General features: G+C 42.9%; 1 protein-coding gene across 1 annotated transcript in view; it reads left to right on the top strand.

Annotated features, from left to right (window-relative positions):
• Nucleotides 1-14,970, top strand: part of LOC104528630 (fibrillin-2-like) — a gene marked incomplete at its 3' end in the record, with an annotated part of 108,565 nt that overhangs the window by 18,243 nt on the left and 75,352 nt on the right. Inside the window, 3 exon segments of the mRNA XM_010172688.2 lie at nucleotides 1,641-1,739; nucleotides 7,257-7,352; nucleotides 9,439-9,534. Coding sequence (XP_010170990.2) covers nucleotides 1,641-1,739; nucleotides 7,257-7,352; nucleotides 9,439-9,534 — 291 coding nt within the window.

The raw sequence follows: 14,970 nt of genomic DNA, 5'->3' as shown, positions 1-14,970 counted from the left end.
AGGTTAAAGGCATGAGCTATAAGGACGTGAAGGAGTCTGCCCCTTGGAGGATGCTCCCATGGGAAGTGAAAGTCAGTTGAGGAGTAAATAAATGAGATTCTAATTGGAGCCAATAGGGGTAATTGTACCTGCATGTGGTCATGCTTCATACTGGAACACAGTAAATATTAAATAAACACAGTCCTGGAGATATTAACCATAACCTGGACATGCACAATAGCAGACAGCACTATGGGATGCTTGTGTCTCCCATAATTTTAGGTTTCTGAACAAATATGCATTAGAGCACACTTGGAATTGTATGTGAATGCCCTTTTCCAAAACTCCCTAAAATAATTGACAGTGGCAAGTTTCAAGTTGAAAACAAGAGGCTCCTCTAGTGGGATCTCCCACGTAATACGGGTCCCATATTTCAGAAGTAATTCCACCTTCAGAGTCAAAAGCTCAGCCATCAAGAGAAACACCTCTTGTTTCCTAATATAGAGCTGTCTGGGGCCTCCAATGTACAAAACTGAGCCAGAGCTGGAAATATTCTCCTCTGGAAGGAAATGGTGTCTGTTGTAGTGAGTGATGGGGCCAGTGGATGTGTCCTTGCACACCATGAGTAACCCATGCCAGAGGATGGCATTTCACTCACTGAGAAGGGCAACAAAGAGGTGTGATGGCTCAAGAGTTAAATGGATCTGACTTCACCCCGTGTGATGGTGAGATGTGGAGTTCTGCACCCTCTCCTTTCCCTGTGAGACAGGGAAACTCTCAAAATCCTCCTCACCATCCCATGGACAGCAGATGCCCCACCAGGGATACAAGGCTTGAGTTTAACGCTGGCTGCAGCGAAGGGTTAAGGAACTCCCAGCCAAAGAGCTGCTCGGTGGCATGTGGGGTTAGTGACTTTCAGGGTTGTCTGCTGACATTTCTCATAACTGTAAACCATGCCATCTGGGCTGGAGCTCCTCAGGGGACTGTGTGCTGTAATTATATTTATAAAACACACAGAGATGAGATACTTTCATGGGGCTCTAATAAAATCTGTGCTTACACAGGTGCAACTATACTGCCAGCTATGCTCTTAGCTCCCATGGCACAGGAAGGGGATGAGATTAGCAGGGGTCCCAGGCAAGAAAGGATGGGGATTGACATGAAGGCATCCTGCTGAAGCATCTCTTGCTGACTCAGACTCAGCCCCTCATTCCACAGGAGATGCATCTCAGTAACAGTCAGTTTCCTCAATGCTAGACCATGGACTGCAAAATGCTTCATGGAAACACAAAAATTTTAAGGAAAAGAACAACCTGGCTCAGTGTGAATGTCACTTGTTTCTCCTGAGAAACATTTTTAGCAGCAAAAGTAGCAAAATGTGCCTTCCCCATCCTCTGCTGCTGAAAAAGCAAGGTGGCAGCAGGACCAGCCACAGGCTGTGATAAAAGGAAGATGCCTCCAGAAGTCCCTGTGAACAAGTGAGTCCTTCCCACTGTTGCACTGCCCACACCAGGGTCCTCAAGAGGTGCCCCAGCTTCCTCCCCAGGTTATTATTCTTAAAAGAGATTAATTCACACCCTTCCTGCAGCCAAAACCACATCTGCAAGCAAGTTCACAGACTATTGCATTGTGCTGATCACCGTGTCCTTCTCTTCCTCCAGCAATTTGCAGGAATTCTTGTGGTGACGGATTTTGTTCACGGCCAAACATGTGTACGTGCTCCAATGGACAACTTTCTCCCAACTGTGGCTCAGCTGGAGGTAAGAGAACATTGCTGGTGATTCTCCTCCCTCCAGAGCAGTTATGTGCTCTCTTAAAAATTTCTCAGTCACAATGAAAGGAAATCTCTGAAATATTTTGTGTTTTGGCAGGCAGATTCTAATCTGAATTGCGCAGTAGTCTTGAAATCTTTGATTTCTTGTGGTGCTTTTACTAAGGGTCCTCACTGCCCCTGGTACCTGGAGAAAATTGACACCGTGCTTTCAATTTCTGCTATTTTGGTATGAGAAATCTTACAGGATGCAGCTCAGAAATGACAATCTCACGGCAGCAAATAATGACACTGCTGCCAAAGTGTCCATCCACCCCTGGCTGTTCTTTGAAATGGAATGAAATCTGTTACTGCTTTTGTTAAGCAAATAAATATTTTTTTCCAATGGAAAAAAAAAAACCAACTATTAAGTTTTTCTTAGGCTCTGATTTGGATGTTGGGGAGAATTGCCCAGCATTTTTAGCAAATTGCAGTGACACTGAAGTTATGCACTGGCAGAGCTGTTAGTGTAGAAGCTGCATTGCCACTTTTTCTGCTTTATCTTACTGTCTCAGACCTTCAGGACAAAAAAAAGCTGAGAAGCTCTGGGAAGAGGACTGGGTGGCTAAAGTTTCTAAAAAACAGAGTATGGAGGACTCAGCAGTGTGACAGTCCAGAAAACAATTCCCATATCTCTCTGTTACCCTGCAGCACATGGCTTTGCACAGAAAACACTCCTCAAGTCTAAATCCTGATTGCTAATGGTCTTGTGTACTTTCTGGGTGGGAATTATTGCTCCTCTGTGCCCCTTTTTTCCACTGGGTTGTGTTGCTGGAAAGGACCTGGGAGTTATGGTAGATACCAGGCTGGATATGACTTAATAGTTGTTGGGGCTGTAAGTAAAGCCAGTCACACTCTGGGCTAGGTGAAGGAGAATCACACAGCATGTTAGGGATTGGAAGGGACTTCGAAAGATCATCTAGTCCAATCCCCAAGGAGGTCATGGTGAAAAAGTCAAAGGAAGGGAGGTAGTGTGGCTGTGGCTGTGGCTGGTTTTGGGCTGCCAGTTCAGGAGGAATATGGGGAAAATGAAGGTGGATCACCAGTGGGCTACAGAATGGTTGGGACTGGAGTATGTATTCTGAGAGGAGGACCTGAGGGAGCTGGCCTGACTTATTCCAAGAGTCATCAAAGAGAGATCTAATCCCAGCTTGTAACTACTGGAAGTGCAGCTATAAGGCAGTTAATGACAAAACAAGGGGAAATGGGTTTAAGCTGAAAGAGGGGAGGTTTAGATGAGATATTAGGAAGAAGTTCTTCACTGTGAGGGTGGTGAGACACTGGAACAGGTTGCCCAAGGAAGTTGTAGATGCCCCCTCCCTGGAAGTGTTCTTGGCCAGGTTGGATGAGGCTTTGAGCAACCTGGTCTAGTGGAAGGTGTCCCTGCTGCTGGCAGGGGGGTTGGAACTAGATGATCTTTAAAGTCCCTTCCAATCCAAACCATTCTATGATTCTATGAAGGCAGTGGAGCCAAACCCCTCTCAGTAGTGGCAAGAGATGTAACAAGAGGTTGATGGTCACAAGTTGCTGCTTGGGATGTTCAAACTTGGGATCTTCAGGCATGAAGAAAATTTTCAGCACAGAGACTCGTCTGGGTCAGTGCAGGCTATGCAAGAACCTACAGGTCTGCCTGAAAGGGCTTCAGTTGTTTCTAAACTGAGAACTCTAGATCTCCAAATGTGGGCAATGATGGTGGGTGACCATTTCTGCGTGACTATATAAGTAGTCCACCCATCATGACGACACTACTCAAAAACACCAGCAAAAAAAATACATCCTGCACACAAAGGAGCAGAGCTGTGGCACGGTGTTGTTTTCAGGGGGCTGATTTTGCTGGTGCCCTATGTAAAATGCAGCAAATAATGGGATTTTATGGAGTCTTTGAAGGTCTCAGATGGCCACTGCTAGAGACAACCCAGAAATTTATTTTCCATTATTGCCCATCTGTAGGCAAGCTATTGTTAATAAAGTGACTTGCAGGCATCTGATTGAAGGCCAGAGAACTAGCCCCCCCAAACCTCAAAACCACATTCAGGGTGTGACTCAAAGAAGGAAATTCCCAGAATCTGATTCCAAAGTGCCACGTTGTTCTACAGCCCTGCAGATGTCTCCAGCAAGTGCTCAGCACCAGCGTGCACTGCTCCACGGACCTTCCCTGTGCTTTGCTTAGAGGAAGGTGCTGGAGACACAAAAGTTTCTGGAGTGAGGGTCCATATGTTAGCAATCACGGAGGAATGCAAGGAATGCTGTAAGCAGTATATACATTTGGGCACAGACCTGGCATTCCCCTGAGCCTGGGGTGGATTTCAGCCTGTGCTCGAAGGGGGGTAGGTTCCTCTGCAGGGGCTTCATCCAATCTGGCATTCATTGTGAGGATGTTTGGATCTGCATTTATCATGAATGCTTCAGGGAGGTAAAGCAGACAAATTGTACATTCCAGAGGCAATTAAAGCCACTCTGCCTCTCTCTGTCATAACAAAAAGCTTGGTTTCCTGCTTTGGGGAGTAAAGATATTTTAGGAGTAATTTGCAAGTGACTGTTTAGATAGTAGTAGTCAGTAAGCAGACAGAAAACCTGCCTGCAAACTCCACTACTGATCAGCTGCAGCCACTGATCCTTTAAAATAAATTACAGAACTAATCCAATCCAATCATGGGAAAAGTGAACTAGGGTGAGCTGTCATTCTCTTTTTTCCTAGAACTTTGGTCTCCTGCTACCCTGGAAAATCCTGACAAAGAATAAGAGGCTTTTAAATTCTTGGTTGAAAGCTGTTCTTTTGCCCTCCAAATCTGCAGGGGGTTTTAACAGTGCCAGACTTGGAGATAAGTCAGATGGTGATGGGACCTCAGGGCCTATGGGATCATGGCAGAAGTAAGAAGTGGGACCTGCTCTGTGCAGATCCAGTAACAGTCTTTGCCAATTACAGAATCCCAGAGCTGCCTGGATTGGAAAAGCCCTTTAAGCTCATGGAGTCCCATCGTGAACCCAACACTGACAAGTCCCTGACTAACCCATGTCCCTCAGCACTGTGTCTACACGACTCTTCAATCCCTCCAGGGATGGGGACTCCACCACTGCCCTGGGCAACCCCTTCCAATGCCTCAGAACCCTTTCAGCAAAGAAATTCTTCCTCACATCCCATCTCAACTGCCCTGGCCACAACTGGAGCCCATTTCCTCTTGTCCTGTCCCTTGGTCCTTGGTTGAACAGACCCACCCCCACCTCTCTCCACCCTCCTTTCAGGGAGTTGGACAGAGCCAGAAGGTCTCCCCTCAGCCTCCTTTTCTCCAAGAAATTAGTATCTGGATGAACATTGAAACTTTTACGTATGTCCAGACCCTGACCTACCAAAATTTCTCAGCTTCACTAAACCTTACCCCTTGCTGAATGCACTGAATGTGAGGCTCAGGATGCTGTGTAGGAAAGAGCTCTGACAGACAGACAGCTCTGACAGACAGACACTTCCTAGCTACCTCTGTCTCTGGGCAGCCCTCCCAGATTTGCTATATGTAATTGCTTTCCCAGGACTGATTAATTGGAGTGAGGGGTTGCAGGGTAAGCATGTGCTGGAACCAGTGCCTTTTCCCAGAGAGACTGGTCTCATGTCTGACTATCTGAGCAATGCTTTGAAGCCTCAAGCTTAGCTCCCTTCATGATTAAACTTTCATCTACATTTGGCGTGATCTCTGGCCGTAGAGCAATAGGAAGAGTAGTAGACATCATGACTAATTCAAACCACACTGGCCATGCACGGATTAAATGTACAGCACATGTGCTGAGCATTTTGAATGCAAAGCTCTGAGACTTCCCATTCCACTCCTCCTTCCTTTCAGGCTTCCTATAAATAAGGTGTCAACCATATAATTATCCTTATTGGATACTTCTGAGTCCTGCTACCTCTTGGACAGACATTTCACTTGTACTGGCCTCAATTCTTCCCTGCTTGGAACTGGTGTTGCATGCACGGAGAAGACACAAGCCACAGCCGAGCATCCACTCACATATACACTCTCCAGCCCCACCTTCTTCAAGCTGCCAAGTCACGGCCCCTCCTATCCCTGGTAGACATAAACTGTGCTGTACATGCTGGAAAACAGTTTGCACAGAACTTGCTGTAACCTCGGGCACTTGCAATTTGACTTGTCACATCTTACAAAGGAAGAATGCGTTGTTCCAGGCGTTTCAGTGAAGAATGAAAGCTGTTTGACCTGTGTTTGTAACTCAATGTTTAGCAGTAAACTTCCTCTTTTTGGGCTCTTCTATTTAAATATCACATTCCTTAAATATTAAATAGTGATGAAACAGTTAAAGCCAATACTGGCTCTGTGTCTACATCAGCATAAAACTTCTAGACTCTTATTTATTGCTATTGTTTTCCTACAGTGCTTTAGTCCCATTCAGTGTGCCATAATATAGTGTGAACGCTGAACTCTTAACATAGAAAGAAGAATAGATGCTTTTCTTTTCAGATTTCTTAAAAAACTCTCATGTGTTAAATGAATCTCAGCAGTAAGGCCACATAGTGACTGTAAAAGGAAGAGAAAGATCATAAAAGTTGGTGATTTTCCTTCACCAAAGAAATTCTGTCCCCTCAAACATCTCGTAGGTCTTTTAATACAAAGGCATTTTAAAGATTAGACAGCCCAGGTTTTGAAAATGGAGCAATAATCTAAAAGAATAATTAAAAAAGGTATGAAAATATTTGATAAGTGTAGTATCCTAAAATAAAGAGTTGTTTAAATGGCAGAGCTATCAAAGAAAGGGAGATATCGGGAAATACACCCTTTCCCTCAGTCATGGGAGGTATGGCAAGATGTCCTGTAGAAAGGACAAAGGTGCAGATGTTTATTGGGGTAGATCCCTTAACAAAGTAAAATGGTGAGTGCCTCTGGCTTCTGTGGAACAAGGTCTATTTATATTATTCTAAAAACTGTTTGCCATAAGAGAACAATGACACCTTACCCTGTGAGAGATGGACCTGAAGGATCACGTCCCCTAAATTGCTCCTAGTCGTGTTCATGGCTTCCCCTGTCTGAACAGTTCAGTGCTACCAGGTAGGGGAACAATAAAAATGTCTTATGAGAATCAGACAGAATGAGAATAAAGAAATAATAAGAATAAGACAGAATGATAATAATAAAAATGTCTTCTGAGAATAAAATCTATATGAGAATAAAGAACAGACCATGGTATTTAGGTTTGTAAGCAGCTCTAAGGTGATTATACCTCAGTGCAAGCCTTTCACACCACACCATGGGCTCATGTCCTACCGTGGGACCTCAGCAGTCTCTCCATTTAACGTGAAGGAACTGGACACTTAACATCACCCCCAGACTCTGTACAGAGACAAGAAGAGATTAAGAACATCAGTTGGGATTTTGAACATCCATGACATGGGAAATGTTCACCTCCTGTCACAAATGATTTGTTGCATTGTCATGTAACATTTCCCTGCTCTTCTCCACAGTCCAAACCTGCAATGTGAGATGCATGAATGGTGGAAGCTGCAACGAGGAGTCCTGTCTCTGCCAGAAAGGCTACACTGGAACATACTGTGGACAGCGTAAGTACCTGTAGCACCTGCTGCATGCACAGAGGTTCCTGCAGCCTCATGACTAGAGAGGTCACCTTGCTCACACTGGTGTGCTCTTTGATGTTATCACTAGATTCTCCTCTCCACTGTAATCTCAGCCTGCTCTCTTTGGGGATTATGTGTATCTCTATATAGATATCTACATATCTATAGAGAGATATATATAAAAGGTGTAATTTCACTGTAAAATGTATATTAAAATATATACAAATGCATATGTATATTAGATATCATTTCTCTGTAAATAGTTTTGGATAAAGAGCATATTCTCTGGAAGTGGACTTTTTGTGGGAAACCTTCATTTTAGCTCAAATGAAATCTTTCTATTAGAAGAAGAAAAACTAAAAAAACCCCACCACCAATCAAAACCAACATTTTTTTTGATTATACACTGTGCCTGGTTACATTTGAGGGGCTCAATTTTTAGTTCTGTTTATTTTACATCTCTGACATTCTATAGAGAAACCTCAATATGGTAATTGAGAAAAAGTTTTACAATGTTTTATGACTTGATTTTCTATTTTGTCAAAGCACCTACCTTTCATACAGGGAAATTTAATTTCCTCCCCTAGGTTCCCATGAAAGATATTTGGCAATTTTAAGTCATTGCTCATGCATATTGTAGAATTAACAACCAAACAACTTAGGTGCCATCTTCCAGAAGTGTCTAGTAAGCAAGTAGGCACAATTGTTTTGAAAGAATCTCTGATCACAGGGAACTTTCCAGGCAAATTTCAAATCCCTGTATCAATGTGAGAATCATTCCAAGTTTTCAGTGAAGTCTATGACAATTTTTTTAAAGATGGACCAAACACCATATTTCCTCTAAACTTCTCCTCAGCTATAACTGATTCATTTCTGCTGAAACTTTCCAACTACAGGCAGGCACACCATATGGAAAATTTCATTCTGAACAGCTAAAGCTTGGGAAAATTATAAGTAACAGCAAACCAGGGCTTATAGTGGAACGTGCTAGGCAACCTTAATTACGTGCTGCTACCAGCTCCACCTATAATATCCTCGCTAGAGTTTTCATAATGGTTCAGATATTGGCAAGACATCACTGACAGGGTGGGGAACAATGGAGAGTCCCACTGGCAGCATCCCAGCAGAGCAGATTTTGGTTTCCTTGGCTCTAAGATGGGTGTAGCCTTTGAGGGCTGTGAAATGCAGCAGTACCTGGCCTCTCTGCAGCTCAGAGCTTGGCATTAGACCAGTCTTGGCACTGAGGTGTTGAACATGGTGGTGTGGACCTCATATTTCATGAGGTTATGTTCTTTTCATCTTCAGTGGGCTGGTGGTGTTGGGCAACTGAGTAGCTCAGAGAGTGAAGCTCTGTGTAGGAACTTTAGGAAGTATCCTAAGAGTACTCCTCTCATTAGTCATTACAGCTGCTGAGATTTTAATAGGTCAATAGCATCTGTCCCAACCAGCAATGGCTCATGTCACCTGCAGAAGTGTTCCTACAATTAGTTTAACCTCAGCACAGGACCTAATCAGCAACTTAACTCCTTTGACTTCAGCCCTAGACTACTGACTGCAGATTTTCAACTCAGGGTAGCAGGTCTAATTTTAAGTCAATGAATACTTAGGTGCTGATCAGGCTGGTGGGAATGTGGGAGCTGATCTTTGCTCTGGGAATGTGGGATTCAATGGCTGACTAGTCTCCTCTCTTCACGTTTCACTGCTGTCATAAATTAAACATGTGCCTTAATGTAGTTTCTCATTTGTATCAGTTCCTCTTGACCTTGACACTTAAATCCCAATGCTGACCTGAATGAACTGAGATTCCAGAATGCAGGAAATCCTCTCAAGTGAAATAAGAGTTTATAGCCTTTTTATAAATGGGTTCATTCATAAACAGGAAGTAATTTTCCAAAGGGGGGGGGGAATAAAAAATCAGACTTTTCTCTGTATGTTCACTGTGTGGCGGAGACTCCTGATGGGTGAACAACATGAAGGAGGTGATATTCCAAGTCCTGTCAGCACCAAATGTCTCTCACTCTGGTTTCACCAAGAACAGGAATAACTGAGTTCTCTTTTTATTTCAAAATAGCTGTCTGTGAAAATGGCTGTCAGAATGGAGGTCGATGCATTGGACCAAACCGCTGTGCTTGTGTCTATGGATTCACCGGTCCCCAGTGTGAGAGAGGTAAGGAGCTGATCTTCATTCCATTATCACTGACTGAGCAGAGGAGCAGGAATTGTCTATTTAATGAGGATACTCAATTTTCTGTGAATTTCTGCTCGATTCCTGTGCCTGATGGTACAGCCTGTAACGACAACCTCACACCCAAAGCGCTCCCTGAGATCCCTGGTTATTACATGTGCAGGATGCAAAGTGCCTCCTTATTTTAGAAAAGCTTTTCAAAGGGAAACTTAAGCCAACTCTGGTTTATTGTAAACCTCACACAGTTCCATGCCAGCTGCTCATCCAGTATGAATTGAAACAGCTCCACTAAGAACCACAGTTTTCACCAGCTAAGAATATGGCTCTTAGTGACATGTGGCTTTGCTGTATTTCAGCCAGCCAGTGTGTGCTGAGTGGCTAGATCAGATTTATACTTGGGCAGTGTGGGTATGACTGAGGTTTTGGCTGAGAGATGAAATTTCTCCCTTTCCTGTTGGCTTAGATGGACATCTCACGACACTGCTCTGATATGATTTTTGGCAAGGGTCAGAGTGGCACAGAGCAGAAATGAAACCGAAACACGAAGCCAATGTGCAAACTCCCAGGATTAAGATCAAAGCACCCTGGAAATATTCTGCTTTTCTAGCCTCTCATTTTCCCAAGATTGGGCTAATTCTGTTTAACTCCATGTCCAAGGATTGGACTGTACTTGCCTTTAATGTTTTTTTTTCCAAGTTAGGGATTCTTGGCAATGTGATTTAGAGGGTGAGATAGAAATAACAGTTGGTTTCCAGTAGCCCAGGCATCAGTCAGCCCCGTTTGAACAGTGGCCAGCAGAAATACACAGAACTCAGCATAGTGGTGCAATGTTCCCTGGGTTACAAAACTATCTACTGAACCTAATGGTGCAGGTGCCCCATAAAAGGCCTCTGCTGTGGTTTGAGACTCACGTTTATTGGATGGAGAGAAGGGAAAGCTCTTTAAAAGCCTCCACACACATTTACTGAAGTCACCTTTCATTGTTCAGGTCTCCTTTGTACTCTCCTGCTAACGCAGGTATCGATGGAGCACTGGTTACATAGTCTTTAAGCCTCTCCCTCTAACACAAACACACATGCAGATATACATTACTTTAGTTCTGGAAAGGTGTTATAACAACATTTCTCTTTTGAAGGCTCTATCCTGTGAGATTCCTTACCCCTAAAACCTCAATAAATTCAATAAAACCTCAATTCCTTACCCTTAAAACCCCTCAAGCTCCAGAACTGTATCAGTAGAGCTGCTTTCATTTTTTCCTAGCTCATGGGTATCTGAAGTATTGAGATTCATAAATCGATACGGGCATTGGCTGTGTTTGAGAAGAAAGCTGGAAATTCTTAAAGAAACTTCTGGATGCAGCAATGTCAGGAGGGACTGAAAAATCCAACTGTCCTGACTCTGTGTGCAGTGGAGGGGGGTAGGAGAGAGGGAAAGAAGGGGTCTGAGCAGGGGCAGACTTTGGAGACATCTTGTAATGTATAAAATTCTTTAAATAAAGAGAGCATTTTTACAAAGCCTTTAGAGATTTGGTTTAGTCCAGACTTGTACTAAGAGACAAAACAAGCTCTCCAGCTGTGTATACACAGCTCTTCCCTGCCAAGACAAACAGAGCTCTTGCTTGGCTAAGAGATGTTAAAAGTTACACTTTTCAAAGAGGCTCCTGGCTGGGCAGTTTGTGAGTTTGCAGCCAGGTGAGGTGGTTGTGACTGACCTACTGAGAATAATTAGCGTGACAGCAAAGAACTTAACCCTTCCAAGGAGAAAATGAATTCCTGCTCCATCACTAGGCCTGTTGAGATGAAGTCCCTAAGCCCCAGACTTACTGGAGACATGACCACTGTTGGATTTCTGTTCAGTTTCTCCATTTAAAGCAGTCATGGTATTTGACATGTTTACAAGGATCCTTGGGACTCTCCAGTAACAGGAGACTCAAGTAGCAGTCTTGGAGGCAACACAGATCAACCATAGCTCTCAGTGTAGCTCTGAGTCTCACTCCTAAAGTTTTTTTTGAAGAAAGATTAAGCCAAAGCAGAGCCTGAAACCCACTGGCTTCATCTGTAGGATGTACAAGTTTCAGCTCAAGGCTCTGTGGTGATGCTGTCACAGCATGGTGGGTACATGGTTGAGAATTCTGGAGATTCCTCAAGTACATGGTTGAGAACTCTGGAGATTCCTCAAGTACATGGTTGAGAACTCTGGAGATTCCTCAGATTCCTGCAGAGATGCAGGCAGAGGGCTTCCACTGATACCAGTTACTGTCTAATGAGACATCATTTACCTCCCTCCTTCCCACTTGGAGTAGCTACTGTGATGTTTCTCATGGGGGAACTGTTGCTAACTACTAAATGCAGCACTGGCATTAGGCAGTAAGGATGGATTCCAGCATCCTTGGGTCTGCTGCTTCCTGAGCACACAATGAGACACTGTCCTGGCTACAGAGTACAAAGAAAATGACGGGTAGTTTAAGTTGGCTTTCACTGCTGTTCAGGAAAGAAAACAGAGATAATGTGATATGTACAGTCATTTCCCACAGACATTGCCTTTAGGATGAGTTTATATAGAGGGGTGATCAGTTCTGCCACAGACATATGGACTATGGACTTGTCTATGTTATATCAAGTGAATCCCATCTCTGGAGGCTTCAGATCAAGAGGGAAGGACTTTATGAGGATGTGTTGTGGCTAATCTGTATATAGTAGGGTTTGGGTAAGAGTCTCTGGTTGTCATGCACTGGTTTGTTTGATACTGGACTCCAGACCAATTCATTCTTACACATTTAAAGTCTGTAAATGCCTGAACAGTGTCAAGTCAGTTGTCTGAAGGCTTCTCTCCGCTGCAAGGCACAGCGTGGTGCCACAGGCTCAGATTGGTATATGTACAGAAGGTAATACCACACAAAGATACTGACTTGTTTCAAAGACCACAGAGCTGCATTAGTCCAGCTAATATCTGTGCTGAGGAGTCAGGACTCTCAGAAAAGCTCGTTAGCTTTGTTTAATTGCTGTTGGCAATAGTGTGGCCGTTAGCTGTTCCTTACCTCTCTAGAGATTTGCTTTCCTACATGGTTTGAGATATCAGTTTAGACTGACAAGCACTGAAAAATATGCCCATCTGTGTTGATGAAGATATTCAAACCCTACAAATCTATCAGCTTACAGATTTGTTTTGAGTTGTAATTGTACTTTATTTTGTATTTCTTTTGCTGTAATTGTAAAAAGTGATAATTTTGGTTTTAAACTGTAATAAACTGAGTTCCTTCTGCTGCTGTACACTCAACAAGCTGCATGTTCAACAGCTTAGGGCTCCAGTAAGAGGCTGCTTTGTAATAGAAGCAATCTAACTACCTTCACACTTCATTCAGGAAATACTCCACTTCAGAGGTAAATACCTTAATAACTAGGTACTCAAAGAATCTTAGCATCATTTCCTCTTTCTACTTGACATCTTCAGGGATGAAGAATTAGTGAATATATTGTATAACCCCCAACAGCCTTTGGTAACATGAACTCACATTACATCAGTGTCGGAGGAAAAGCTGCAGTACAGAAAAAATGAATCTGTGGGGACATAGGCCAATTTTTTATTTTTAATAGTTTTACAGAAAAATGAAACATTTTTATGTAATGTCTCTGATTTCACCCTCCTTCAAGTAAGAAAAAAAATTGTTGTAAAAAGTGGCAACATTTGACTGAGGTGAAGGTGTGGAAGCTCCTCCTGTGTTCCAAGGATGAGGTTTAATTTGTGGTTTTTCCTATCCAAATGCTGAAGTCTTCACTGTGGAGCCAGTTTCTACCTCTTGTGAAAGAATGTTTCCTTTTACTTTGGAAAAAATTACTTTTAGAGTACCATTCTTGATCTTTGTGGAGACTGTCTGTGGTTCCTATGATTTGTCCAGTTCAGAAGGTCCGTGCTAGGTCTACATGTTCTCTTAATTGTGCAAGGTTCCCACAAGTTTAACCAACAAACTCTTGGGGTGATGTTCTTCAGTGCAGACACTCTGGGCTGAGCTGAAAGTGTGCTCTTGAAACCTTGCCTAGGTGTTCCCAAGTCCCATATTCCACGAAGAGCTTTGGAAGGGATTGTGTCCATGTAAAGAAAAAAACAAACCTGAAACTGGCATCCAGCATTTGAGTTCTGGCTCATCATGAGCCAGTACAAGAAAACAAAGCCTTATTGTTGCACACAGTGTTCTGAACATGTGGAAGGATTAGAGCCACAGCAGGTCCTAGACGTGCAATGTCTATGGAAAAGGCACTGAGCATCTCCTGTTCTTCCATAGTCCTCACTGCCAGACTGCTCTTTTCCCAAAGCCATAACCAGGACAGTGTTGTACTGAAGTGAAAATGCTCCCAAGCAGCAGCTTCTCACCAACAGAATCTAACAATTCAAAGCTGAGAGATTCTCATTTCTCCTATTTCTTTACAAATAGTTCAAGAAGGACAGTCAACCATTGAGTGAGGTGGACACAGGTTTCAAGAATTGCTGTGCTTAGAGGGGTTAAACACATGACAAAGAGGAAGTCTGAGAGCTTCTGTGTGGACCTTGATCCCATCCCATGGCAGAGCCTTGGTCTGGTCTCTTTGCAGCAATCAGTGAAGAGCAGATGAGGTTCTGCATGTCCAGTGCTTCTCCAAAAGCACTATAGAGTATCAGGACCTTGGGGTATAACCAGAGTGGGCAAAGGCAGGAGAAGACATAGTGCACAGGAAAAAGCATCTCAATTGCTACTCTTACTTTAAAGCTGTTGCTAATCTGCATCTGTTTTCTTCCTGCATCTCCATTATCCTGTTTATATCAAGAGACAGCTTTTGATAGTTTAGCATGTCCATAACATGAGGATCTCCTCTGATGTGCACTCAGGAAGGATTTCTGAGTCTCCATAACATGTCTGTGTCTGTAGATTTGCCAAAGATTAGAAAGAATTGCTTTTTTCTTTTTTCTTTTCTTTTTTTTTCTTTTTTTCATTTTTCTTTTTTCTTTTTTTTCTCTTTTTTATTTTTCTTTTTTATTTTTCTTTTTTTCTTTTTTCTTTTTCTTTTTTCTTTTTTTTCTTTTTTTCTTTTTCCTGGGGTGGGCCTTGTGAGCCCAGTGTTCCTTATAACTCATACAACTCCAGCCCTGGAAGAAATCTCCATTAACAGTGAGTCACACTAATGCAAGTCCCCAGATTAGCAGATTTTTATATGCTGTATCAATTTCTCCAAGATCTTTATTGTATAGGACAACGGTTCCTCTCATCCTCATAATTTCATTTGATTTCTAGCACTCTAACTGCCCCTCACCCATTATCCTGAAATATTTAAGCACTAGAATTGTGTAAGGAAGCTGTGGATTTTCATTTCTGTAGGTGATTAAGAGCGAGTTATACAAATATTGATTAGTTCTAATTCAGGTAGTCAGTCTTGTCCAAGGGAAAGA

Source organism: Antrostomus carolinensis, unplaced genomic scaffold, assembly GCF_000700745.2.
Source record: "Antrostomus carolinensis isolate BGI_N321 unplaced genomic scaffold, ASM70074v2 scaffold5527, whole genome shotgun sequence".
In the NCBI taxonomy this organism is placed as follows: Eukaryota; Metazoa; Chordata; class Aves; order Caprimulgiformes; family Caprimulgidae; genus Antrostomus; species Antrostomus carolinensis.
Note: the sequence above shows the minus strand (reverse complement) of the source record. Positions and strands in the feature narration are given on the sequence as shown.